General features: G+C 45.3%; 2 protein-coding genes across 3 annotated transcripts in view; one reads left to right on the top strand and one right to left on the bottom strand.

Annotated features, from left to right (window-relative positions):
* The first annotated feature begins 912 nt into the window (after positions 1 to 912).
* TMEM243 (transmembrane protein 243) lies at positions 913 to 10,352 on the top strand. Its single transcript, XM_050909718.1, has 4 exons — positions 913 to 990; positions 7,603 to 7,653; positions 8,526 to 8,630; positions 9,877 to 10,352. The coding sequence occupies exons 1-4, from the start codon at positions 913 to 915 to the stop codon at positions 9,997 to 9,999; spliced, it is 357 nt and encodes a 118-aa protein (XP_050765675.1). The 3' UTR covers positions 10,000 to 10,352.
* A 211-nt stretch (positions 10,353 to 10,563) lies between these two features.
* The window catches only part of DMTF1 (cyclin D binding myb like transcription factor 1), a 30,534-nt gene continuing 15,009 nt past the window's right edge, over positions 10,564 to 26,088 (bottom strand). Inside the window, exons 8-17 of one of the 2 annotated variants that reach the window (XM_050909699.1) lie at positions 25,879 to 25,911; positions 24,606 to 24,715; positions 23,624 to 23,852; positions 21,789 to 21,940; positions 20,055 to 20,270; positions 17,525 to 17,610; positions 16,696 to 16,857; positions 15,559 to 15,945; positions 12,567 to 12,714; positions 10,564 to 11,749 (exon numbers count right to left, since the gene is read on the bottom strand). In XM_050909699.1, the coding sequence (XP_050765656.1) occupies positions 11,640 to 11,749; positions 12,567 to 12,714; positions 15,559 to 15,945; positions 16,696 to 16,857; positions 17,525 to 17,610; positions 20,055 to 20,270; positions 21,789 to 21,940; positions 23,624 to 23,852; positions 24,606 to 24,715; positions 25,879 to 25,911 (1,633 nt within the window). In that variant the 3' untranslated portion in view covers positions 10,564 to 11,639. Of the gene's footprint in view, positions 11,750 to 12,566; positions 12,715 to 13,070; positions 13,468 to 15,558; positions 15,946 to 16,695; positions 16,858 to 17,524; positions 17,611 to 20,054; positions 20,271 to 21,788; positions 21,941 to 23,623; positions 23,853 to 24,605; positions 24,716 to 25,878; positions 25,912 to 26,088 lie in introns of those variants that run through there. The other variant, XM_050909707.1, reaches the window with a different exon arrangement.

The raw sequence follows: 26,088 nt of genomic DNA, 5'->3' as shown, positions 1-26,088 counted from the left end.
GAGAAATGTTGTAGCCGTGATGGTCTGGGGATATCCAAGAGGAAAGGTATTTTGTGAGACCAAGTGATGTAGTTAGAAAAAATAATTTAAAAAATGAAATTAATAAAAAATAAATAAAAATTTAAATAAATAAAAAATAAAATTACCCCCCCCGGCTTTCTCGCATGCAAATCCGTTTTCAGCTCTGAAAAAGCAGCAGCAAGCTTTAGGCGAAGCAGAGGCAGTGCATGGGATTTCACCTGGCGAATCTGAGCGAAAACTTTGGCTAACGTATAGAGCAAAAATATTTCACCGCCACCAATCCCAGCTCCAGGATCAATTGCTCCCTTTTATCTAGTTTATGTAGGTAACACATGTAGGTGACCGGGAAGACTGTGCAAGTTCATTTTCCAGCTCTGCCAGCGTCACATGTTTAAAAACAAAAAGTAAATAAATAAATAGAACTTTAAAAAAAAAAAAAGCTGAATTTCTCCAAATCCCAATATCACCGCCAATAATGAGATTTGCTTAAATAACGCCGCGTTGTCGAACAACAAATAAATTCCGTAAATAACAGACCGGTGACCTTAACTCCTCTGCGCCCCAGGGGCCGGGGCCGGGGCCGGGGACTCCGCATGCTGCGGAGGCCCCGCGGAGCGGCGCCGCGCCCGCGTAAAGCTCGCTACAACCACACGCACGCGCGCCTATAGGCAGCCGTATGCGCGCGCCCGCCCCCGCCCGCAGGTGTACCGCCCCGAGCGCGCCCCGCCGCAGCGCACCTCCCCCCCCTCCGCGGGGGCGTGGCGGGGGCGTGGCCGGGCGCGGCGTGGCGGGGGGGAGCGCAGCGGGGCGCGGAGCGGCGCGGAGGGACGCGGAGCCGGGGGCGCAGCATGAGGGCGCGCCCCCCGCCGGCCGCCCCAGCGCCCCCGCGCCATGGAGGGCTTCGCCGCCCGCAGCTACGGTACCGGCGGGCCGGACAACCGGCCGCTCTTCGGGGAGACCTCGGCCAGGGTAAGGGGGGGGCGGCTCCGCTTCGCGGGGGGAGGGAAGGACACTGCTCAGAACCCAAAGGGGGACACCCCCCCCTCCCCCCCCCTAAAACAAGCCCCCCAACAAAATAAACCCCAGCGAAGAAAATGCAGCAGCGAGCTCCCCTCAACGTAAGTGCCCCCCAGTAATGAAGAACCTCCCTCCCCAGCCCCCCCGGAATAACGGCGGCCCTCCCCCGCGCTCAGCAAACGCAGAGAGCACCGCAGGCAGCCGGACAAGGCAGCCCCCTGACAGAGAGGAACCTGCCCAAATCCTGCAAACAAATACAAAAAAGCCCGTGAAATAAGAAAGAATATCCTCAGCTCCCCCCCCCCCCCCCCAAACCAGCATCCAAAAAATCAGTAAAGCGACAACAAAGCTGCACCCCAGTGGAAAAATATAAAAGGAGCCCCCCAAATTCCAAAAAAAAGAAACCCTTCAAATTTGGCAGAATTATTAAAAAAAAAAACCGAAATAAAACAAAAACAAACCCCTCCTGATCAGTGCCCCAAAACAAAAATAATCCATCAAAACAGCCCAAAACAAACACCACCCCCCCCAAATTTAAAAATAAACCACATCCCCAGAACAATCCCCCAAAGCAAGAGCCCCTCCCCAAATAAAAAAGAAACTCCCAACCCCCCCCACCCCAAAATAAACTTCCAAATCCCCCCCCCAAACCAGCCCCTGCCTCCCCAAGCCCCCGGCGGGGAGCAGGGGTTTGGGGTGCAGAGAGCCCTGGGGTCGGGGGGACCCCCTGAGCGGGGCTGGGAAGGGGCTTGGGTGCAGGCAGGGGGTCACCCCAGCCAGGGTGCCCTGTCCAGGTATGTGTGGCCCCGCAGCCCCCCAAAACGGGGCCCAGGGCTGCAGCATCCCGAGCTGCATCTCACCCAGTTTTGGGGCTCTTCGCTGGGGACGAGGGGCTGCTTTTGGTGCCCTCCTGGTAATTAAATTTGTTTTTTTCCTCGGCCGGGTGCGCGGCGGGGGCTGACATGCGGCAGCGCCGGCTCTTCAGGTGACAATCCCCCGTAAGCCGCTCAGCCGGGCAGCTTTCGGCGCTGCTGCGGGTCAGTGCTTGCTTCGGGGGGCTGAGCTGGGGAGGGGGCTCCCCGGGGCGCTGCCCGGCGTCGAGATCCCTCGGGAATCGCGATACCCGGCGGCGCGCACCCGTTTCCAGCGGGGTGATGGCGGTTCGTGGCTCGGGGTTTGTCCCCTGGTAGGAGAGGTTACCCATCAACGTGTGCGTGGGTTTGGAGGGGTGCAGGCTGTAAGTGCGCTAAGTTATTCACAAAAGTGTATAAAATGCATCATCCCTCCCCCCAAATACATGGAAATGCTGCTAAAATGATAATGTTTAAATAAAGTGATACTAGCCAAATTTGGGGGGACAAAGAGAATTATGTGGGATAGGAGGAGGACAGGCGGGACCTCCGAGATGAATTGAGGGGGGACAGGTCTTCCCCGCCAGCGGGTGCCGACCCCGACGGGGAGCGCTGGAGATGAGGGGAACCTTCGCCAGAGCGGTGCCCTGCGCTGGAGTCATGTTGGCTGGTCCTCGGTCGGGGATTTTGGGAAGCTTCCAGGGATGGGCACTTCTGGGGACTGGGATGTGCCGTCAGAGCCAGGCAGCAATCCTGGCAGGCAAACCCCAAACTTTCCAGCCCAGGTCAAGCCTTCGATCCCTGACCCCCCCGTCTCTTTCTGGCTGTGGCTCTGCTCGCAAAAGAGAGCAGTAAATAATAAACATGGGATGCTAATTCCAGTTCCTGGGCTCGAACGGGGATCCAGTGCCCTGCACATCAGCCCCTGCCCATCTCCTGTGGCTGTTTTTGGAACCCGTTGTATGGGACCAGCAGCGGCCGATGGTCTCTCCCTGCCATGCCCATGTCCGACGGACAAGGGATCGCTGTGCTGGCCTGGGGTGGTTTCCTCCGTGATTCACTGGGGTTGCTTGGAGACGGATGCTCGTGAGGTCCGGAGCTGGAAACGTTCCATCTCAGAAATGGCGAAGCTAAACTTTGCCTTAAAATGGAAGCAGGTCTGCCGGGAGAAGAGTGTCTGCCTGTGCCCCGGCGCCGCTTTTGGGTCTTTGCAAGCAATGGCTGGTGCCGGCAGACCGGGACCCTCTGCTTGGGCTGGGCACGAGGCCATGGGGAGGAGCAGGGGCAGTGCTCGTGCCCCAGGAAGCCCTGCACCCAAATCAAGGGTCTTGCACCCTTGCCAGCGGTTGGAGATGGATGTAGAGATGGGGATGCACTCTTCTTGCCACCTTACGCTCTCCTGGTCTCCAAGCTGGTGGCTTTGCGGCTAAAGCCACCCCGTGGGGACGAGAGAGCTGGGCAGCAGCATCCGCCTCTTTCCCATGCTGTGGTCCAGCTGCCTCTGCCAAGTTCGCCCTCCCGTGCCGGCTGCCGAGCGGAGACTGGGGGCAAGCTGGTACCAAAGAAGTCTCTGGTGAGAAGAGGGGGTGTAGCAACACGATGCTGATGAATGCCAAGCGCTGTGGATTCAGCTGTGGTTACTAGGGATGCAGCACTGGCAGCGAGTGGGTATGAGATGATACAAAGCAAAAGCACGAGCGGTAAGGTGGCAATGAGGAGACGGAGCGTCACAGATGCAGGACTTCTTGGGAAAGAAGTTGAAAGTAGAAGCTGCTTGGGTTTCTCCGTGATGGGAGCATTTAAATATAAGTGGGTGGGTGTTAATTGCTGTGGGCTGGAAGCAGAAGGCAATAGAAGGAGACTGAGCAGCTCAAGGTGGGAATAAGGAGCCTTGGAGGGCACAACAGCATGTCCCCGTGTCTTGCAGCACGAGGGTAGCCAGTGTGGTCCCGAGCACAGCTCTTCTCATGTATAGCGTATATTGTCTGCTATTCCACGTAGTTTAATCTGGCACTAGATTAAGGTATCCCCTATGGCTGCATTGGGCTGCGATGGCTGCTGACCATCTGGACTTGCTGATGTAAGGCATAAAAAAGGCTTTTCTGTCATGCCTGCAGAGATGCCGCCAGGTACCCACGCTCCGGGGAACCAGCCCGTTCCCCTGTCCTGGCCAAGCCTCTGCCGGGAGCTTGTTCCCTGCGGGCTCAGCCTGCAAGCCACTAACTTGGAGGATGCAAGGTGCCGAGCTGGAATGGGGCGAAGAGCAAAGCTGTCGCTCTGTCAAAGCCCGTGCTGCGGGCGCCGTGGTGTGGATACACCCTCAGTCCTGCCTCAGTTTCCCTGTTGCTCAGAGTAACCCTGACCTAGATCCCGAAGGATCCTGGATTGTGCCCTCCCACTTTGCGAGGACTTGATGCTTCCTGACCTCATCTCCCTTTCCCAGAGGCAGCTGGAGGGAGACCTCTGCACCACAGCAGCTCCCTGGGACAAGCCTGGTGCCTCCAGCCCCTGCAACACCCTCCCCGGAGTAGGAGGAGAGGGCAGAAGCCCTCCTGTTTCGAAATGCAGCTTGTGCAACGCTGAAACACGGAATTCATCACCTGTCTTGCGAACAGCTCGCTACGTCTCGGCTGCTGGCTGGCTGAATGGGGATCCCCATCAGCACGTTGCGTGCTGCTGGGCTGTATCAGAAGTTAGTGTCCGTGTGTGAGCGCCCTGGGCTGGTGCAGGTGATCTCCAGCAGCCTGCACGCTCACTGTTTTGGTGTGCACGCTGCTTTTTTTTGGTCTTTTTACTCTAGCAGCTATCATAATACATAGTGATGCTGGAGAAAAATCCTCCCTGAATCAGCTGTAGTGGTTGCAAGAGCTGGCTGTGCTGGCTGGGTGACATGGCTTGTAGGGCACACGACTCGTCACAGCCTGTTTCTGCGTGCCTGGTATCCACGAGTGTCTGCCTGGGCTGGGCTGCGCGCTCGGACATGGCGCGGAGGTGAAAGGCTCCATCATCCCCAATCCCTTTAGCCGTCTTGGCCTCTGCTTGTGTATTTTTAACCTTTTTGCTGTGCTAAGCTGCCTGGGGCTGAAGTGTCAGCGGGCACCAGGGAATACAGCCTCTCGCTGCTTTGCCAAGCCTGGGATTTCAGGATCAGTGGCTCTAATCCCTGGATCCTGAAATACCACCTTCTGCCGGCAGCGCATTTGGAAAATTTTAGCGACCGCGGGTTTAACCGTGGGGAAGGGGATGCCCTGACCTGCAGGGACTGGCTGCCACGTGGCAAAGCCGCTCTGCTGCCGGCATCCGTACCCGATCCGGCTGTCGCCACAATGTCCATCACTCGGTGGCATGAGATGAGAAGTCCCTGTGCCGGGGGGACGCTCTCTCCTGCACCCCGTAAAACAAGCAGAGAGAAATGCTCCGCCGTCACCGCTGAGTCGGACCCCCTCGTTTTCTCCTGGTAGACCAATCTCTGTCCTGGCAAAACAGGTGAATTCTCCCCATCTTAAAATTGTCACCCTCCAAGTCTCTAGTTAATTAGGAGAAACCTAATCATGGTGAGTTTCTGGATGGTGTGTCCTGTCTGTAGGTATGCGACTGTGTGTCCATCCCTCCGAGCCTCTCTGCGGAGAGCTGGCTGGGACTGTGCGCTCACCGGCTTAGCTGTGGGATGGCGACCCACCGCTGCTCTGCAGCCGGCTCCTCGGCTTTCCCTCCCCTTCCTCTGCTGTTCAAACCCCATCTCCCCATGGCACAAAGGGAGAAGGGATCCAGCTGCTCACCTCCTGCCACTCCTTTTGTCCCTGGGGAGCCGAGCCTGAATGCAAACTCTGGTCCTCCTCTGTAAAATCGCCTTGGTGGGCTCAGCCGGGTCTGCAGGGCAAGGGCAGAGCAAAACTGCTGTCCTCTCCTGATGTCGGAGTTGCTTTTGGGGGTAGGAGCCCCTCCGCGTACCATCTAGATTAAAATTAGCTTTGAGTTCTTAATTTATTTTAGCTTAGGTGGAGGAGCCCAGCTGAGCTGTTGTGATGGGCTGTCGTGGAGGTAGCATGCTTGCGTTTCGCCCTGTTGCTTCTGTTATTTGCCTGGAGTTATTTCTGTTAGCTCATTTTTTAGGGTCGGTGGTGGGTACCTCATAGATGGCTCCCAGAGGCTGCTGTTGTATCGCTGACACCGCGTGCAGAAACATGGGTGAGGAGAAGGGGTTTGTGCCTGGCTGGCGAGGACCTTGCGCAGGGGGTGTTGGTGACGATTTCCGATGGAGGTGGGTCACTTCCCACTGCTGCAGCCACCGCCATGGCTTGGGGCCTCTGAGCTGTGGGAGCGTAAATGGTCTGGTGTTACATAGAGGAGCTGGGGACTAATAGAAGAGGTTTTAAAGAGTCTGCTTGCTGTGGTCCTTTCCCTTGGGGACGAACACGACCAGAGCACAGCATTCGCCTGTTACTGAACCGCAAGCTCGGGCACCCGAGCTCCACCAAGCCTTAGGTCAGGGCTGGTGCTCTCCTGCAAGAGCATGCTTTGCTCTCTGCTTTCTCCTCCTGCCCCGCTGCTGCCATGCGTTACTTCTTCATGACCTGGGGCTTCTCCCTCTACAAATCGTTTTCCAAAATGTAATGCTAGGAGGGAAGAAGGGTGCAAGACCAGGTGGAGGGCAACCTGGGTTGCCCTGCCTGCTGGCTGGGATGTCTTGGGCAAGACACTTTCACTGCTCAAACTCTTTTCTCACTTTCCTTTAACTGTACCTATCTAACGACTCGCAGTATAATTAATTGAAGTTCTGCATTTTTTCTCTCTGCACGTCTGTTCAGCTGTAGCTGTTCTTCTACCATTTTATTTGGGGAGCCAGCCGTCTGGGGTGTTACACCTGACTGCGTGCAACCCAGTCTGACTTTGGCGATAGATGTTTATACTCAGGGCAGCACCATGAAGAAAGGGAGGAGGCAGGTATCCCGGCAGGGATGGGAATGTTCTCGTTTTGCATCAAGTCATTTCTTACTCCAGCGAGTGCATCAGTACGGGGTCCTGCCCTGGGCGCTCCTCTGAGCCTGCAGTCACGCAGCCCGGTGTCACTGCCGGTCCCTGTCCCCATGCCATCTGGGGTGGGATCGCGATGCTGGCACCGAGGGATACCTCTTCCCAGGTGCAAAAAGGTTGTCTCCTCCCAGCCAAGTGTTTTATACTGATGGGGAGCAGCAGCAAGAAGTGTCTGTCCAAGCAGGGCCACTCTGAGGACTGTTCAGGTCTGCTGGTGTTAGGGGGGAACATTTGGGGTGCGGGGAACACTTCATCTCCTTGCCAGCAGCCCAGAAATTCCCACCTAAGACACTATCAAGCTATTCATTCTCAGGCACTGAGGCTAAAATAAGCTTTTTTTGACCACCTCTGTCTGTGCACTCCCACTTTTTAAAAATTTTTAAAAAGGATTTGCACAACTGTAATCGATTCGGACATAGCGAAGAAGCCAATTGCAAATGAGCAAACCTGCTGCACAAGGACTTGGCCAGGACAACCTCCCTGAGGTCGATGGAGTTGGAGGAAGGGAAACCTCCCTGCATGGCAGAGCTGACTAGGGAGCCTCGATGGTGCTGCTGGGTGTGCTGGGGATAACGTGGGTCCTGGCTGATGCGGTGCTCTCGGTGTTGTTGGTTACCTGTCTGTTTTATGGGGTTTTTTTTGGCAAAGCGTGTGTGTAACTGTCCTCTCTTTTCTTCAGGACAGAGTCATCAATCTAGTTGTTGGCGGCTTAACGTCCTTGCTGCTTGTAGTAAGTATCCCCCCATCCCGTCCCGCGTTTTGTGCCTCCCTTAGGTGATGGGGTGAAAACCAGAGTTCCTCCCCAAAATGGGTGGCGAAACTTCACTGACTGAACAGGCTGTAGTTTGGGGCCCAGGTAGTCACTTTGGGGCACACCTGTCTTTTGAAACTCTTTAACAACAGGAGAAGAATACCTTTCTTCAAGCCTTGTAAGATCTGGCGGTGCAATAAAAAGCCCCAAGTCCATGGGCAGATTGTCCATCCTGGCTGAACGTGAGGCTGGGTGAGATGACAAAGTGCTTATGACCGAGGAGAACGTGTTTGCTTCTCTCTATTTCCTTCTATTTATGATTTATTTCCCTCTATTTATGGCTTATAGGAGTTTTTCCAAAGTTTGTCACTTTGTCTGGAGTTATGTTTTCCCCAAGCTTTAAAAGGCAAACCCAATGCCATCGTGACTGGAGAGCGTCAGTTCTGCGGTCCGTGGCGGCAGCAGCGTTTGTGAGTCGAGGTGCAGGGAGGCAGCAAGGAGAGCCAAGGTGCCAGCTGGTGGAAAGCTTGGCTGAAGGGATGCTCCTACACGGGCAGCGTGCACCCCCGTGCTGGCTGGCTTTATGGGTACTTGGAGGATGGTTTCCAGCAGCAAGCCAGAGTAGCAAAGCTTTCATCATTTTTTTTTTTCACCCCTCTAAGTCTGCAGTTGCATCAAAGCGATTTTCCTCCAGAATTTTCCATTTCCCTCCAGCTCGTCACGGGGTGGGAGTTAAAGAGCAGGGAGGGGCGTGCAGAGCTGGAAGCGAGCACTGTGGTACGCACCTCTTCTCACTGCAGCTCTGACGGCAGGCGAGAGCAAAGTCTTCATCTTTGTTTTCCTCCATACAGGTCACTCTAATCAGCGCTTTTGTCTTCCCGCAACTACCTCCAAAACCTGTGAATATATTTTTTGCTTTCTGCATCTCCTTGTGTTGCATTTCTGCTGGCATACTTGTAAGTACCGCCATGTTTGCCATGCAAGCTTTTGAGTCTATGACTGAGGATGAAATTTGAATAAAATCTGCTTTATGCCGTGCCGCCTTCTTTTTTTACGCTCTCCTAGAAAAGCTTTCCTGCCTCCATAAAACAAGTTGACAATGAAAGAGCAGTAATCAGTTCTGTATTTGCTGCAGAGTAAGTGTGTGAACTAAGCCAACTTCTGCAGACCAGCTGTGATGCACAACTTGTCACCTCTGTGACAATGCCACCTGTAGCTGCCAGTGGAGACATAAAGTAGGAAACCGGGGAGCAGAGCAGTGAGATGGGAATGCAGAGATGGACCGTGCTGCAGAAGACTAGGGGTGGAGCAGAACGCGTGAACGCAAAGTGGTGGGGCCAGCCAGGCACTTGCAGAAGTCGGTGACCTTTCAGGCACAGGGGCTGAGTTACAGTGGCAGGAAGCTACAGCAGCAGGTGGCATTTCATCGGGGTAGTAGCCGATGTTCCTCTACTCAGCAGTTGCAGCATCCCAAGAGAGATGGTCCCAAGCGTTGGCAAAGGGAACCGATAGGTCAGAGTTCATAGAATCATAGAATGGTTTGGGTTGGAAGGGACCTTCAGAGGTCTTCTGGTTTATCCCCCCTGCCATGGGCAGGGACATCAGTAGCTCCTTCCTCTGCTGTAGCTTTTCACACTTGGAGCATTCTCCTTTGTCCGGCTGTGACCCAGAATGGTCGTGGTGCTGAGCCCCTGCCCCTCACTGCTGGGAAGTTGCTCTGCGTTGCCTGGTCAGTACCAGTTTCTGGTTCTACGGCTGGTAGCCGTGACTCTGCCCAAGACAGGCTGTGAAGTGCAAAACCTGACGTTTGTCCTCATCAACCAGGGTGTAGCCAGGTTTGAGTGTTAAAAAAAAAAAAACAAACCACCCAACGTCAACAAAGCTGACAAGACAACCCATGTCTTCATAGCTAACCTGGCACCCTAGTTTCACAAACAAACAAACAGCCTTTTTTTGGGGAGAAACACCTTGCCAAATTCTTGTTTGTGTATTTCATAAGCACGCTAAGAAAACAAGTGGTATTTCTTAATTGTTAAGAAAATTAGCTGGACTCTATACCTAGTCTTCTCGAGTCAGATGAAGCTGGGTGGTTTTACAGGAAAAAAAAAAAAAGGTCTAGAAGTTGCCAGTTCAGTTACCATAGAAAGCTTCCTCAGAAGTACCTGGCATTGTAAAGTAATACAAACTCCTTCTCTCTTCTAGATATACTGGTATCGACAAGGAGACCTGGAACCTAAATTTAGGAACCTAATTTACTATATATTATTTTCTATTGTCATGTTATGTATATGTGCCAACCTGTACTTCCATGAAGTGGGTAAATGATGGACATTGGGAATACTCGGCGATGATGCTACTGTGTCAGACTGCTTTCAGCTCAGCTCTCAGCTCTATTCGAGACATTTAAGTGAGGACAATCAGCCTGAGAGGAAAGAAGTGGGTTGTGCAAGGATAAATCAGTACATGATTTTCATGTAAATGTATATGTAATGTCCCTCTTGTTGGGGAGAATTATTGCCATAAGACGTGACATTCTGCTTTTTTTTTGAAGAGCTACTGTTGCACTTAATGTACATTCCAGTTGTACTGATGTTTCAGAATGGCACAAGCTTTTTCATTTTGGAAAAAACTGCAATTTTTTATTACTGTACAAATAAACTGCAGCATTGCAAGGATCTGTAGCAGTATAAATAAATGGCATCTTACAGTTACGTAAGACAAATACTCTTTATTTCGTTTAAACTGAATATACAATTATTTCTGTTCCCTAGGCAACCATTTGAAACTACAACTTATTTTTCACATTAACAAAACCACAGACTGAAAAAGACCAACTCTTGATTATGAACAGCTAATTACAGAAATAAATAAAATAATTTATACATGAGTCTTTAGTTTCTATAGCTTTTTCTCTCGATCCCTAGCTAACAGGCTGCTGCTCAGCCTAGTGTCTGTTTCAAACCCTTGAATGTAGGAATTAATTGGCTTCCTTTGCCTCGGGGCCCTATGCCCAAATTCTCACAGAGCTATTTCTCCAAGACTTCGCCACCTCCACACCACTCCCCACCTACTAACTTGCTGCATAAATCACCTCTGGAGAGGTGGCTGGTAGTGTCATGTAAACAGCGAGAGAGACAAATGTTCCAGCCTACTCACAACAATCTTCAAAGAAGTTACAAGCTTGTGGGGGGAGGCTGGTGGGTCCCAGTAGCTTCCCTTTCTCATAGCCCTTCCCTTTTTATTCAGCTTGCTGTAGTGATGAAGGAAAAGAAAGAAAGAAAAAAAGATTTTCCACAAGTGATCTTTCCGAGCTCTGTCCGTTGCCAGCAACGGACTCCTCAGGAACGAGCAGACCAGGCAAGTCCCGTAAGCATCTGTGTCTTCTTCCTATGCCGTAGACGTACTAACAAGCCAGATGAGATGGGAATACAGACCATTTCTTCGTGACGCTGGCCATGCTCCCTGAAGTCTTTGATGGAATAAATTTCTTCCTGAAATGTAACAGTCTCTTACTCCATGTATTACAAGAGTCAGTAAGTGCAGAAATCCTCACCCATTCTTCATGAAACATGTGCAAACTAATTCTTGCTGCGGCACTAAGAGGCTACAGTCCACAATCCGTGACTTCTGTCCGGTTTTCCAGATGTGCAGTTCAGCACACCAGTAACAACTCAGATCAGAATTGACCACGTGGATCCTAGCAGTGAGCACTGCAACAGAGGTTCTTTAGAACACTGAAACACCCCGGCTGAGACGTAGTACATCAGGCTTCGCTTGGCTGCTCTGTAACCCTTTACAAATGAGGTAAATAGCCTGAGCAGAGAAAGTGCACTGTAGTCATTTCAAACTGGAAGCTTCTGTTTAAAGATACAGACTGACTGCTTTCTTTGGAAATGTGGCACAGGGTTGTAACTAATTTCACAATGCAAACATGGTCAATAGAAAATGGACACGATTACTGCTTCTCAGTGACAGCTCACTAAATCTTCAACATCCTTTGAATCTTCTGAGTCAGGACTGCCCAACGATGAGCCAATAATGTGTGACCCATCTCCATGATGCTGTAGGATAGGATCTGTCAAGAGACACAGTACATTACAACTATTACTTACTGTGCCATTGTAACAAGATACAAAGTACACACTTATGAGACAGAAAATGCAGACTGGCATTTTAACCATTTTAAGCAATGTCACTCAACTGAAACTAGTCAGTTCTCCATTTCTAGTTTCAAGGTAAGCTATGACTAATATGGATGCAACCGGTGTGACTCACATTTGGATTCATCAGGTATTACTGTATCAGGCCTAGTGCTGACCCTCTGATGGCTCTGCAAGGAGATCCTTCCTCTGGAAAGGAGTATTTGTTAGGTGCAGCAGCGGGAGAATGTATCTGTGCTGCTTCGAAGTCTGAGATGACTTTTGGCATTGGGAAGCGTGGCACAAGCTAGCAAGCCCTTCCAGGTGAGTGCTGTGCAAACACACCCCCAAATAGCCCAGCCCCTCACCATGAGAGGCATCACGTGCATTTCTGATGCCTCTGGTCTTCTCTCAAATAAGAAACAGATTTCATTCAAGCACCAGGCATTGGGAAACGCACACTAAAGAGAGAGTTACTTATTAGCCTATGTGTACTAATTCAAGGCTCAATGGAAACAGCTCAGCACATGATGATGCAGCTGCTGTTCTAATGCTTTTCCCACAAGGTTAAGTGGGACTTTCTTCCACTGATACAAGTGGGGTAACCAACTTGCTTGAAGTTTCACGGCAATGACATGGAGAATTATTTAAGAGAAAGCAAGGATCTGTAAAGTGTTTACAGGAACTCAGAAGTGCCATACTGCTTGAATGAATCCTAGCTCCAACATCAACAATATGAAGGGACTGTTGTACCTGTTAGAGTTGTCAGGGGCAAGACTGATTCGCTGTCTATATCATCCGTTGTCTGGATAAAACTATGGGAAGAAGGAACAATAAGCACAGTCTCATCATCTATTGTAGGCTGATGAACTTGTTCTTCTATCGTTGGAGAACCCAGGTCCTGCACAACACAGAAGAACAGGACATGAGAGTGTACTCTTGGTAGCATAAACAGAAAAACCTGCTTTGCTCAACCATACTCCATAGTAAGCAACAGACTCCCTGGATGAATTTTATCTCATTAAATTGAAATGTCAGCATCTGAGCTAGCTTACTTCAGCTTTTATAGGGCATGTTTCATCCTAGTGCAGGCATCTAAAAACAAGATGAGAAGAATTCTACCCTGTGAGCAGTATGAGGGCAGGGGGAGAGGAAAGCAGAGACTGCAAGGTGGTGATAAAATGTTCTCTTGTAAGTCAAATGTTTTGTCTATAAAGAAGAATAATTAAGCTTTTCCACTACTTGCCGTCTAGATGTTCTGAGATACTGAAGCAATACCTTTATAGTACTTACCAGCTCCACAAACACAGCAGCTTTACCTGAACTTAATACTGGGTTTCACAACTTCTACTTCTGTGTCAAGTTTTACCTACTGAACACAGAGCTCAAAAGACCCATTTTAATTGCTGTGCCTTGCTTGCCCTGTCACTTGCTGACTGTAGGTTGGCTCCAAACTTTTTGAGCTGAACCTCATTATATCAAAAAATTGGCAACACACTGATTCCTTCCAAGTACAAGTTGTCAATATCCAGGCTCTCTTCCAGTCCCGTAATAGCTGCTGCTGCTGCCTCTTCCCTGGCTCTTGTAGTACTGGAATGGCAGTAATACATCTGGCTTACTCAGTGTCACAGCACACTCCGGCGGACTCCTGGTTCTGCAAACGCAGTGAAAAGACATCCTAGATAGTACTGCCAGAATAAGCAGAGATATTTGGATTCCAGTGTTTGTGTGTAGCACGCGTAAGGTTTGTTCAAGCTTCAGGAATCACTGATGCAGAATGCTAGTAAATACTGCTGGCAGAATGGAAGGTACCTGGATTTATCACTGTTTTCAGAGGGAGCAGGAAACGTCTGGGAGAGGTTACAGCCCTCTCTGTTAAAGAAAATCCTGAAGTTCCTCCACCTAGTTATAGCAAAACTTGTTTTCCTACATAGTTTCACAATGTTTTTGCAAAGGCAGCTGCCTCAAAACCCTCTCCCTGGTGCTGCTGAAGGAGTTGACTACCTTTGCTGCAGCTCAGTGATTTAAACTCGGTCCAAATGTGTACCCATTCATGCAAGGCACAGTATGCCCAACCTGCAAAAGCAGCTTCCTGCAGAGAGCACAGCTGAACCTGCCCATGATAAGCACTATGTCACAAGGCTTGAAACTGGGAAAAGAAGGCGTGAAAAACTAAAGAAGCCATTGTGGCAAATGGGCACCTTTCCCAGCCAGAAATAATAAAACCCTGCAGCACGACTGCCTGCTTCCCACTACCCTCACCCACAGTGACAATACAATACTGGCAAGTGCATAAAAATAACACTGACTTAAAGCAAAATTTAGGCATGTCTTTCTAGAGTAAGTGTTCATTTAGAATCACACACAGACAGTTCACTATTTCCTAGAATTTAAATACACATGTCAAACTTGAATCTGACTAGAAGTGTAATGCAAATTAGAATTACAAACTCAGTTTGGTTTTCTGTACAGAAAAAAAATTTAGTACCTCTTTGTATCCTGCTAGCCATAAGCGATTTCTACAAAGTTTAATTAGGAACTAAGTTTATAGCAAAAGTTTACTAATTCTATCTTGAGAAGCTGAAATTTTAAACTGAGAGTAGAAAGGTGCCTCAACTGTTGAGAATCTTATCACAACTATGTCAACCATGAGACAAGAAAGAGGAAAATGGAAGAATAATCCCCAGCTTCGGATGTATTCAGGATTCAAACGCTTCTGTAGTAGCAGACTGTTGAGATGTACAAAGATCCTCCTCTTTGTAAGAGCATAATGGATATGCAATGTCTGTTAGAAACTTTTTCAAAGACAAAGCCTAACAAAGTCAAAGCATATCAACAATGGATTTTCAAGACTGATAAAAGCAGAATTACAGCAACTGTAACGTAACAGTGTTTTAGAGAACAGGATGGGGTATTTGAATCTAACTCATCTCTTCCCACAGTCTAACCTACTCAAGTTTCTAAGGAAAGAGGTATTTTCTAGCCACTAGAGAGAGCTACCTTCTTTTTAGCATCTCTATTTTCCTTGATTTACTCATTATCATAGTTCCAGCAACTGAAAGATGGAGGAGTTTAGTATAAACAATCCAAATGCCTGAAATCATTTGGATAAACTCATTTCTGCATCTCAGGTGTTGGAGCTGAATAAAACTGAGGCCAGAGAGAGAAACAGCTTAAATGCTTCAAATTCCAATTTAACAGATACTTAACTGGAGTAGTATGTTTAACAGAAGTCCTCAAAAATGGAAACTGTGGTGCACCTCAAAATATGTTATTAGAGTCATAGAGCAAAAACTCAATACTCTACCTCACCTCCCTTGCTCAGCAGTCTATCTACCTGTAAATACGTGTGTTGGACAATTAACAGCCTAGTTTAAAGCAACAGCATCAAATAGTAATCAGATGAAGGCAACCGTTCGGTGCCATCAATATTCCTGCTTTCCACAGTCATCATGCAAAAGCACCCTGAGTAGTGAAGCAACTCCACAGCTAGTGAGGTATTCAATGCTCCAGAGGAAGTCAAATATAAGCCTTAGTACCAAATTAAATGCTATCACTTTCACACCCATAATATATTAATGAAGCTCAAGGATAGAGGACCTGAACAAAATACTTGTAGAACTACGATATACATGAAATCACTGACATACTTCATACGAATAGCTTAACATAAAGGTCAAAGATGCAACGAAATCATTCTCCGTGCAGAAATGGGGAAAATATCAAGTATCATCCACTCCCTTACCTCAGTAACATAAGTGCTGGGTAAATCAGAGTGAGAATCCTCTTCCTGTTTCAGGCTGGCATCTGAAATCTCCTCCTCTGTTCTTACCATAACTCCATCCATCAGTTCACTACTATTCCTGCTGCTGAATTTGGAGGCATCATCTTCATGGTAGGCTGACTGCTCTTCGTCACTCAGCTTGGACTGATGGATACCATCTGGGAAAGTATTTGTTTCTAGGGTATCGTGAGGATCTGTCAGGTCAGCCGACTGAATGTCTGAATCAACAGTAAGTTCTGCCTGAGTGACAGAGGAGGAGATATCTTCAGCAGCAACAGTGCGGATTATGACACTCGGCGTGTGGCACTGCACTGTGACATTGTCACTTGTATTTAACAAATGCTCTGGCTGTAAGCAGTATTTGCAAAAAGAAACACAAACAAAAAACAAAAAATGTCAGAGACTTTCCTCCAAGTTTCTTCAAATCTTTCAGCAAACAAAAGCAAAAGTATTCAAAGAACTCATTACTAAGTGTAATTTAGAGTTTTACATATATAGTATGTCAGCCCAGATTATCTGTTGACCTTTCCTGGCCTTAAATGATGACTTCATAGACTGAATTTGGTGTCAACTGTTCTTTAAGTCACAAATAAAGTAAATACGTACTATGAAAGAGGCAACTGTTCAGGTGAGGATCACTGTAGATTCAAAAAGATCATTTTTTCCCCCTAAATTTTGCATCACTTTTGTTATTCAATTTCCAGTTTGCTTCCCCTTCCCTCCCTCTAATAAAAAGTAATACTGTCACTACTATACGAGTTTTGTGAACACCAATATTCATTTGTGAGAGTAACTGGAAACGTCAGGAAACCGTAGTATTTTGTTTTGCTGGGGCAAGCCACTAGATGGAGACATCACGTTCAGCCACAGTAAGGACTAAGTTGCTTACTAAGCTAAGCTTTGAACCAACTTGAAGTTGCTTTTTAAAAACAATACAAAAAAAGAAATTCTCACTCTTCAGTACTTTAAGCAAAGTAACACTGTTATGACTTAAGAACTGCTTTACAAATTTAACATGCACATATAGGGGCCTGCATTATTATGTTCCCTTCCCCCCGCTGCCCAAACTCCAGTCTTTTCACTGCTCAAAATACATACCGATAAGGCATGAACTATGATCTGTTCTGGCGAGGCTGGAGCAGCAGCAGCAGCTGTTAGGGTCATGGTAGGACTAGTCGTCAGTGTTAAAGGAAGGCCTTGGCTTGAGCTTGTCTGTAGTAAGTATGTACCTGGTGTTCCAGTTGGCTGGAGATGGAAAGACTACAAAACACAACACAAATTTAATACCCAAACACACTGCCTTCCTGGGCCACGCTGGGCACTCAGAGCATGCTTATTTACATGAATTAGCCTAACTGTAACTCCCCTGGAAAACAAACAAACAAATCCAATCCCTACTGCATTGATTACTGTTCTGCACTCGAGAAGTAGAAAGAAACCCATCTATAGCCTTAAGCTACCAAAACAAGTATTAAGGCTAAGAGTCACGCAGGACTCTATTATGCTGTACAACAGCAGGTAAGAAAGGAACAAATTCAACTTAACATTGAGATGAAAGAGAAACTGTGCTATAAATTACAGTACAATGGAACTGAGAGAATCTTTACCTGCTGGGAGCTTCCTCTGGCTCCGTTATGTCAGATTCCAACAACAAAAAAAAAAAAAACCAAGCACAAAGGAAAACTTCATAGCACTACGGCATTAAGACAGATTTAAAGCATTTAACTGTAATTCACATTTTACTCCACAGCTCTAATGAATTACACTTTTAGAAATACATTTCGCTTTGAACTTTTAAGTTTTAGATCTCTTAACTTCCTCTTTCCACTTGATAACAGTTTTTTGGGGAAATGCACAGTTCCATAGTCTAAGTAGCTGTGCTTAAAAGAAAAAATACAGTAACAAATATCAGTTCTCTGTTACTTACTGGAAGAATCTCAAAGGTCTGTAGTGTTCCGCTGTTTAGTGTTATTGTCTCAGAGTCAACAGTAGCAGCAGGGGAATCGGTTGAGGCTGCAAAAGGAAGAAAAAAAAGAAAAAGAAAGTATGTAAACCAAAACGTTTCAGCCCTGCAGAGAGCATAACATACTGTAATTACTACATAGCAGGGTACTGTTAATTCCAGTAAGAGGAAAAAGAAAACTGGCTGCAATCCTAAGGACAAGGTTCTCCAATTGGTACCCAAGATACAATACTATTTAAAGAGGGCATTCCACAATCCAAAAGAGCAAAAGAAAGAAAGTATGGTTTTAGCGCACAGGGATAAAAGCGGACAAATAAAGTTATCTGACGTTATCTAATTACTTTTTGTAATGAGATTTGTAAGAGGTTCTGGTGTAACAATATCCTTTGGATCATGTATTACTTGTTTTAAACTGGTGTCAGGTTTAATATTGCTATGTTTCCCACTGACCTCTTTTTTTTTTTATTATTTTTAACCTTTTCTGCCCTCCACACTGATGAAACATCAGATGCTCCCCAAGATATGTGCCTACCCTGTGTGTTACGATTGCAGTGTATAAAAGCTGTTAAGTATTCTTACTACAAGCGTGTAATTATTTATGCAATTATCTCCATTAATTCTAAAAGTAACGAAGAGAAGCATTGAAAACATCTTACATATCAGACATTTCAAGATCACCAGGTCCAAACAGCTCGTACCCAAAGCTTTGTAAGATATCTGTCCTGGTTTTGGCTGGGACAGAGTTAAACCACGACAATATCAAAATACCTATTCAGAACCATAATTACAATTTTTACTTACTCTTAAAAAACTTGCAAGTTCCAGGAAGCTGGAGGCAAATTAATACTTTGCCTGGGATTATCCAGCAATTCCATAAATACTGAAAGGGCAAAAGACCTACACGACGACATCAGTGCTTCAAGCACTGGAAACTTGGCCATCTCAGATTCTGTGGCTTCAAAGTAGAATTAATTTTGGTCTCTTACGGAGATACAAGCTCCGATTTTGAAGCTTTTATTATTGTAGTGGCATGTTCAAGGTTTCCTGCCACAGATTTCCTGGCACCTAGTAGCAGACAGCTGTAAAGTGTGGCCTGTCTGTTATCTAGCCAGTTATGGTCATAAAGCTTAGAGGAATTACTCCTTTGAAACCTTGAGCCTTCTATCAAATGCAGCTGAAAGTGGCTAATAGGTTCAATTCTCACGGGATTGGGAAAGACACAATACAAAATTCACTTTGATTACACAAACAAATTCTTCAGGAAAGCAGACTAAAATGGGGAAAAAGGCTTGTTAGGCAGACAGGGGCAAGTGACATCACAAAATAACCATTACAGGATTCAGTTCAGGAAGAACTAAAGGTTACAGAATACCAGCACATCTTGCCTGCTCATCAAAACCCAATAGCTTTGACCAAGCTTGGTTGAAAGTCTGAGACCACTGATGTATTACGACAGATAAAAAGTTCTTGGCTTGGTGTTGCGTATCATTCTAATTAAAAAATAAACCAGATAAAATGAAGATGGCACTTAGTAAGTAGATTAAGATAGGCTAATCTAATGAAATTATAAACAGAAAATTTACCAAATGCCTATCTAGTCATAGTCTGAAGAAACAGTTCTTAGCCTGATTAGTTTTATAATCAGCAAGACTGAAGCACTAAGTTTTCCTAATAAAACTCACAAATGACCAACAGTGCAAAATAGTATACAGTGGAGACGACAGGCTGCATGTGGGGTGACTGGATTGGAGTGACTGGAGTTACTTAGTACGATTAGTTACAAAAACAAGCAATAAGCACTACAACCAAAGTAGACCTGGTAATAAATGTTTGATAATGAGCAAAGTTCATCCTTAAGAGCATGGGAAGCACCAACTTAAAAAAAAAATACAGTGGTTAGCACAGATCATCAGCTGAATGTCAGTGTGACTCTGCAGCTAACACTTTCCAGAATGTCTGAGCCTAGAAATAACTGCATAATAAAGAGCAGGACTAGAAAAAACATTGTATACCTTCCCTTCAGTGTCCTTCATCAGAACTTAGGGACAGCAGTGTATATATTTTACAAAAGGAGATCTTGTACATGATATTCATTGTTCTGGACAAGAGCTACGGGAAGAAACTTAAGGAATAAACATATATACTGCATCTTCATTAAAAGGCTTGTGTACTGAAGCCTTTTCAAAGGACACGTTATATGGCAAACTCTTGCGTGCACGCACACAGACACCTACAACCCCTATGTCCAGGTGCTCCAATTGCAGCTTCTTGGTACTATTGTCACAATCTTACACAAATCACAAATAACGTCACCTACATTTGCCTAACAAAGTTAGAAATGGGCAAATGGAATCCAGAAATCCTTAATCTGAAGTTATGGCAAGACCAAAGCAGAATAAAATTCTTTAAGACATGCCCACTCCTTCACCATCTAAACGTAAGAAAGCTTTAGGTTTCATTAGAGGACAGAGAGTCGTTAGTTTCAGCTACTTACAGACATGCGTAATCTGGACTGGAATCTGCAAAGCTGCCACAGGGCTTGGTGCGTTGCCTGCATTCTCCTCTAAGCGAGCCACTCGAATCTGCACGTGCTGAACACCCGAACTGGAATTAGTGTTTGGTAATCCACTTCCAGATTTGTTCTCCGAAAGCTGGTGCCCTGGATTGTTTTTTTGGTTCTCATGGAGTTGTTTAAGACCCTTTATCAGCACTGAGAGAAAGAATACTCATGCTAAAGCATGCTGAAGAAGCACATTTGAAATGCTGCATGTGAGATTTATCCAAGATGAAAAAAGTAACCAAAATCCTTCTGAATTTGGAACCTAAACAATTTATAGAGATATATCAACTAGAAATTTAGCACATACATAAAACATATTTATAGTCAACTACTGGAGTGAACTTGATTTTCTCAAGGAACCTAGACATTTTAGGATGGGGGGGGGGGGGGGGGGGGGGGGGGGGGGGGGGAAGAAAAGCTCATAAAATTTTGGACCTCTCTAAAAACATGTATGGTATATCCCCAAGCTACAACCAAGTGCCAGTATGATGAGTTGTGTAATGCTGCTATCAGAAATAAACCCTCCCATCTTACAAAACATGGAAGTGGATTTGTTCAAAAGGTTGACAGAAGTCTCATTGGAAACAGGAAGCAAGAGAGAATTAATCTTGCAGTGGCTATACTACAATTCTTCGTCCGTGCACAAAGTGGCCCATTGCTCCAGTAAAACCGCCCACCTTTCTTCCCTATGATCACTTTGGTCCCCCTGAGGGAGCAGCTGACATATATGAAGTTACAAAAGCTGAGGCCTCTGCTTTTCTAGCATTCAATACAGCAAACTGCTTAAATATCTCCTACTCTTGACAGCATGACATTTTGTCTGGGAAAGAGAGTGGAGCCTGTTGATTCAGTCATGTATTTATATTATGAATTATTTGATGCAACAACTGCCTAGTAACGTATGGTAAGCATAACAGGGCTACCCTCTCAATTGCAGCCTCCAGGCATGACTAATATACAACCACACTGACGACCACAGCAAAAGCGTCCATTAAATTACACCTTTCATTATGACATGACTAATCTCTGATTTTTTTTCCTCTCCCCCAGTCAGAGAAAAGGAGGACTGAAGGTCATGGAGACTGAAATACCCTTTGGCTCAGGCACTAGTTTCTCCAACCAAGAAAGAGAAAATGTTATGAGAGACGTATCTGGGGACCTTTATACTCCCGGATCCTCCCCTCCTCGTCACTGTGCAGCTAGTAGTAGATCTACCTTCTATCTACAGCTATGGTTCAGCACCTCGCGCAGATTACATTTTACCATTTTAAAGGTAACAGATCTAACCTGAGGTGATACTGTTAGGCTGCAGATACATATCCTCTTCCACCTGAAGAGGTCACTGCCCTCCATATCAAAGATCATCATCATCTGAGATCTGCCAGCTGAGCTGCTTATATACATACTCCCCCTTTAGCCAAAGTGAGGGGACTTGGCAAAATCTACTGTTTAGCTGTATACATCAGTTTGGCTTGTTTCAACTGAAACACTTAAGGATTGCTTGTAGGAGCAATTCAGCCAGTAGATCCAAGGGGCCAGTAACTTCCAGCAAAGGACCAATGTGCTCTTTGGTCAGCAATGCTGTAAGTAGACAACAAAGTGCAGCCTTATTCCTTTGACATTTGTGAAAGGAGCTTTCAGAAGAGAAGTGTGCAAGTAGTACATTACCAGGGAATGAAACATCTTTGTGGTTTGCAATCTGTCTTTTAATGGTCCACCATTTACTCCGAAGCCACTGTGGTGAGCGGACACTACTCCATCCTTCAGCTAGTAAATCCCAATTGATGTCATTTTCATCAGAAACTTCAAGTTCCGCTATCCTGGCAGGATACAGAAAATATTTACCTGTTAGAAACTACCCTCCAGACTGGAAGGGGTGTTGCACATCTCCGGTCTTGTCACACGTAACAGCGGCAAAATGGCATGCTAGTGAATAGTCCACCAGAGTTCATGAATCGACACAGGCTTCCAAGGCTCCACGCTGCCAGAGGTCAAGCAGAATCATAAACAACAGAAGATGGACTAGACCTGTTAGATGATCCAGTCCATCTCCTTGCCATGCAGGATTATTCTCCTTATTTACATATACATTAGGACTTTGATCAGATTATTGTGAAGCATTCCAAATGATGGTACTTGCATCTTTTCTCTTTGGAAAACCATTCCCCAAACACATCTCCAAGGCAGGAAATACTTCCTGAGATTCACTCTCAACTTTCACTTAATTAATTTCATGTTACGATATTTACTTCTGTTTTCTCCTAAATAACACTCATCCGTCCTTAACATAGATTTTTGCCTCCTCTCAGATGCTTCTTAGCCAAAGTAGATGAAGTTAACTACAGTATTAACCAGTTCCTCATAAATCAATCCCATCAGGCTCTCCAGATAAGGGACAGTCTTCACATAATTTTGGCAGATGTTATGCACACACTGGATTCTACCAGAATCTGTTTGAATACTATAAATATCTCTGAACCGCCTCCAGGTCATCTGTACCTGGAGCATATGAAAGAGAGGTGAACAGTGAGAGGGGAAAAGATTTTTGTGGAAGTTAAGAAAAGTTCCCTTTACAAACCAAGCAATAGCACTGAACACTCTTGCTAGCTAAAAAAAAAAAAAAAAAAAAAAAAAAAAAGGAAAAAAGAAAAAAGCTACCAAAATCAACCCTGCAGGATGAGTTAAGGATATCTGGACAGACCAAAACAGATACCATTTGTACAGAAATATTAAGAATTATAACCAGCACATTCTGAAATGTGGAATCAGGTTCCTCATTTTGAGTTCATGTCAAACAGCTTCAGTAAATTAGTGAATATCGCTTTGTAAATAGTGCTTAGATTCCCTGAATGTCTTGGCTTTTTATTCCCACCCAAAATTATCAACCCATAAAAATCCACTGGCTAAAAAGCCTGAGTTAAAGGCATTCAAAACAGGAGGAGGACTGGAGAGAGCAAAAGATTTCCAAAGTTACTACCAGGTTGCCAGTTCAAATATAGTCAAAGATGCTGATATCCAATCAGTGTTTGGTGGCCTACATGAAATTAATTTGCAGTCTCGGTTTAGTTCTTTGTAGACAAGACGTCCACATCACAGAAACCACCACCACACTTGACCCTTGTTGGTCATCTCAGCAGAGAGGCCAAGGACTGAACGGGCAGGGAGACTGAACTACCCTCCAGTTAAGGGTTAAAGCGCATTGGTGGGGCAACGTGTGGGAAGCTTGCACGGTCGCTGCCTGTGCTGTACCTTTTCTGTGGAATAAAGAAGACTTCAGTCTCCAGGGTTTTCAATCTGACACCTTTCACGAACACTAACATTCACTAAAAAAACAAAAAACAAAAAATATGTTCAATAATAAATCTCTGGGAACTGTAAACACAGCAGTGATTTTTGGAGGGTTCTAGAGTTTTTAGTGTCTAAGAAACCAGCAAAATGGACCCCAATGGAATCCTGCTAGCGTCATGTATTACGAACCTTTAAAAGTAACTAAAATAACAAACCTCAAGATCAAATTTATTTCATCTTCCTTGGTCCACTCAGTGCCCCCACTTTGTTTCCAGTTGAGATAGTTGAGCCATTTAGAGCGGCATTGCTTTTCAGAGCGCGTCCCGACCCGTTCTGCCACGGCAGCCCACGATACACCTTGTGTGACAATGTCACCTGGTTCTGTGCTAGTCAGCTCATGCACTACTTCTGCTAGTCTTTTTTCTTCTTTCTCTGTCCACTTTCCTGAAAGAGAGAAAAGCCCTCCAACTTAACTAACAGCAGATGCCCTCTGTTCTGATTAGTAACGTGTCAACAGACATTTATCTTCAGTGCTTAACACCTTATTCCAGATGCAAATATTGACTTGTGAAGAAGATATAACTGTTCTTACTAACAATGTATATTATATTCATTCTTAACAAATGCGTAATTCCATTGTTTTGCTGCCAAGTTTCTTTCGCTTCTCTTCCTCTTGCAGATGAATGTAGCCACACAGAACCTACCAAAATACTGACCAAAGCAAACTGGTCCAAGCTACCTGAATTGTATTAGTTGAAGTAAATTAACCATGCAACAATTTAGTATACAGTAATTACATGAGGTCTGACTAAATTTTCCTTCCATTTGAATATATACACTATAAAATAAACAATACTTTACTCCTAAAGTGCATCTGGCTCTTAATTGACACCAAATATACAGTGTACGTTTATAAACATTAAACACAAGGGAAAGTACTTTTTAATCCACCTCAATAAAATATGCTCCAGTGGCTTAAACGTATGATGGATAATGGACTGCAAAAATACTCAGTGTTCTGATCTTTAAGAAGTGAAACTGGAGAAACCTATACCAAACACGTTCTAAAAATGTCCCCAGATTTCACACAAAGTTCCTCAGTTCAGAGTTACACATCTCTGAAAACACCATTGACAAAGGCAAAGATGACAGAGTTTTAACTAGAATATCCATAACTGACACCAGCATTTACCCTACCTGTGTTGCAGGTATCCTTCATCAATCTACATCGATCTTTTACAGATGAAGCACTTCTCCCCAGTGCAGCTCCTATTGTGGCCCAATCGTTACCATGCTTTATTCTCAGCCTAAACAGAAACATGCTCATTAGTACCATATCCAGTTATGAGATTACCAAAATATCAAATACGATCTAATAAAAACAGGATAAATGTGCAGTTTACAGGCTTAAAGACAGAATGGGGAGTCATTTTGATACTATAGTATTAATATTTTCTATCATCACTACTAATTTTTCTGTGTGTTTCTAGAAGCCTTTTGGGCCAGCTAAGCCACAGGATACTCACTTATAAAATGCTTAATATCTAACTGTCTTGCAGGAACATTGTGAGGCTCAATTACTGTGTTAAAATACAATATGAATGTTTAGATAAACAGCCAACATCTATTCTATACAAGTTCCTTAAGGATTTTCAGGTGGTATAGAGATCACTTGAGAAATCTAAATAATGCCCAATGAAAACCCAGGCATCCTACAATTTAAATGAAGCAAAACACTGCATAATCATGTTCATAGTTTTAACTATTATTTTCCTCCCACAGATGACAACAGGTTGCTTAACATGTTGAGCCATGACTACTTTTGACACATCTGGAACCACAGGCACCTTGCAAATGACACAAACCAGCTAAATTGATCCAAACATATCCATCAACGCAATGAAATATACTCCCTTCCTTCCTTCAGTTCAACCTGGTTTCTTCAAACGGCTCAACCCTGCAAAGCTGCAAGAGGAGATAAAGTCTGCAGCCCCTCCTCCTTGATCTATCAGGTTCATAATCAAAATCAAAGAGCCTTACTGACAATTTATGTATCTCTCTAATACTTCATAGGGGAGATTCTACCCTTGACCTGCCACTTTCTTTAGAAACTACCTTTGCTCAGGTGTCCTAAAGAAAGGGAATTTCTGTTTTTCACAAACATAACTGCAAATGTTGACTGTGCTTGTAAAAATCTGAAACATTACTAGTTTCAACAGAAGGCTTGCTTTAGAACTTTGTTGCATATTGCTTATGTCCTGAATACACGTTAGAAAATATAAAAAAAAAAAATCCAAATGCAGTTTCATTTCTCTTCAGATTAATTTAGTGACCCCTATTTTCTGATAGAGTTGGAGCAGTCAAATTTACTTGTAACTTTTCAGTGATTTCATATAACAAAACCTGTAAAATCTACTCAAGCTACTAAGTATAAACAAGGTAGTGTGACCTTGTTAATAAAAAGACTTACTCTTTAAGCTTTTCAATTTCCTCAGGAGTATACCTAAGCAACCAGTAAATAAAAAGACATTATTTTAAACAGAAAGCATACAGCATAAATATTTTTTTTTTACTAACCACACAGTACACATTTAGTTACAAGACTAAGGAATTTTAGCTGTAACAAACAATCTGACTGAATGCTTCAAAAGAACATGAAGAAAAAATGCCATTTTCCACA

This window comes from Gymnogyps californianus, chromosome 1 (genome assembly GCF_018139145.2).
Source record: "Gymnogyps californianus isolate 813 chromosome 1, ASM1813914v2, whole genome shotgun sequence".
Classification (NCBI taxonomy): domain Eukaryota; kingdom Metazoa; phylum Chordata; class Aves; order Accipitriformes; family Cathartidae; genus Gymnogyps; species Gymnogyps californianus.
This window is presented reverse-complemented; position numbering and strand designations above follow the sequence as displayed.

Bases quoted from the DNA above. Each gene is read 5' to 3' on its own strand.
- TMEM243 (XM_050909718.1), top strand. From the start codon at position 913: ATGGAGGGCTTCGCCGCCCGCAGCTACGGTACCGGCGGGCCGGACAAC. The intron at 7,654-8,525 runs GTAAGTATCCCC...TCCTCCATACAG, and splicing joins TAACGTCCTTGCTGCTTGTA to GTCACTCTAATCAGCGCTTT. The intron at 8,631-9,876 runs GTAAGTACCGCC...TCTCTCTTCTAG, and splicing joins GCATTTCTGCTGGCATACTT to ATATACTGGTATCGACAAGG.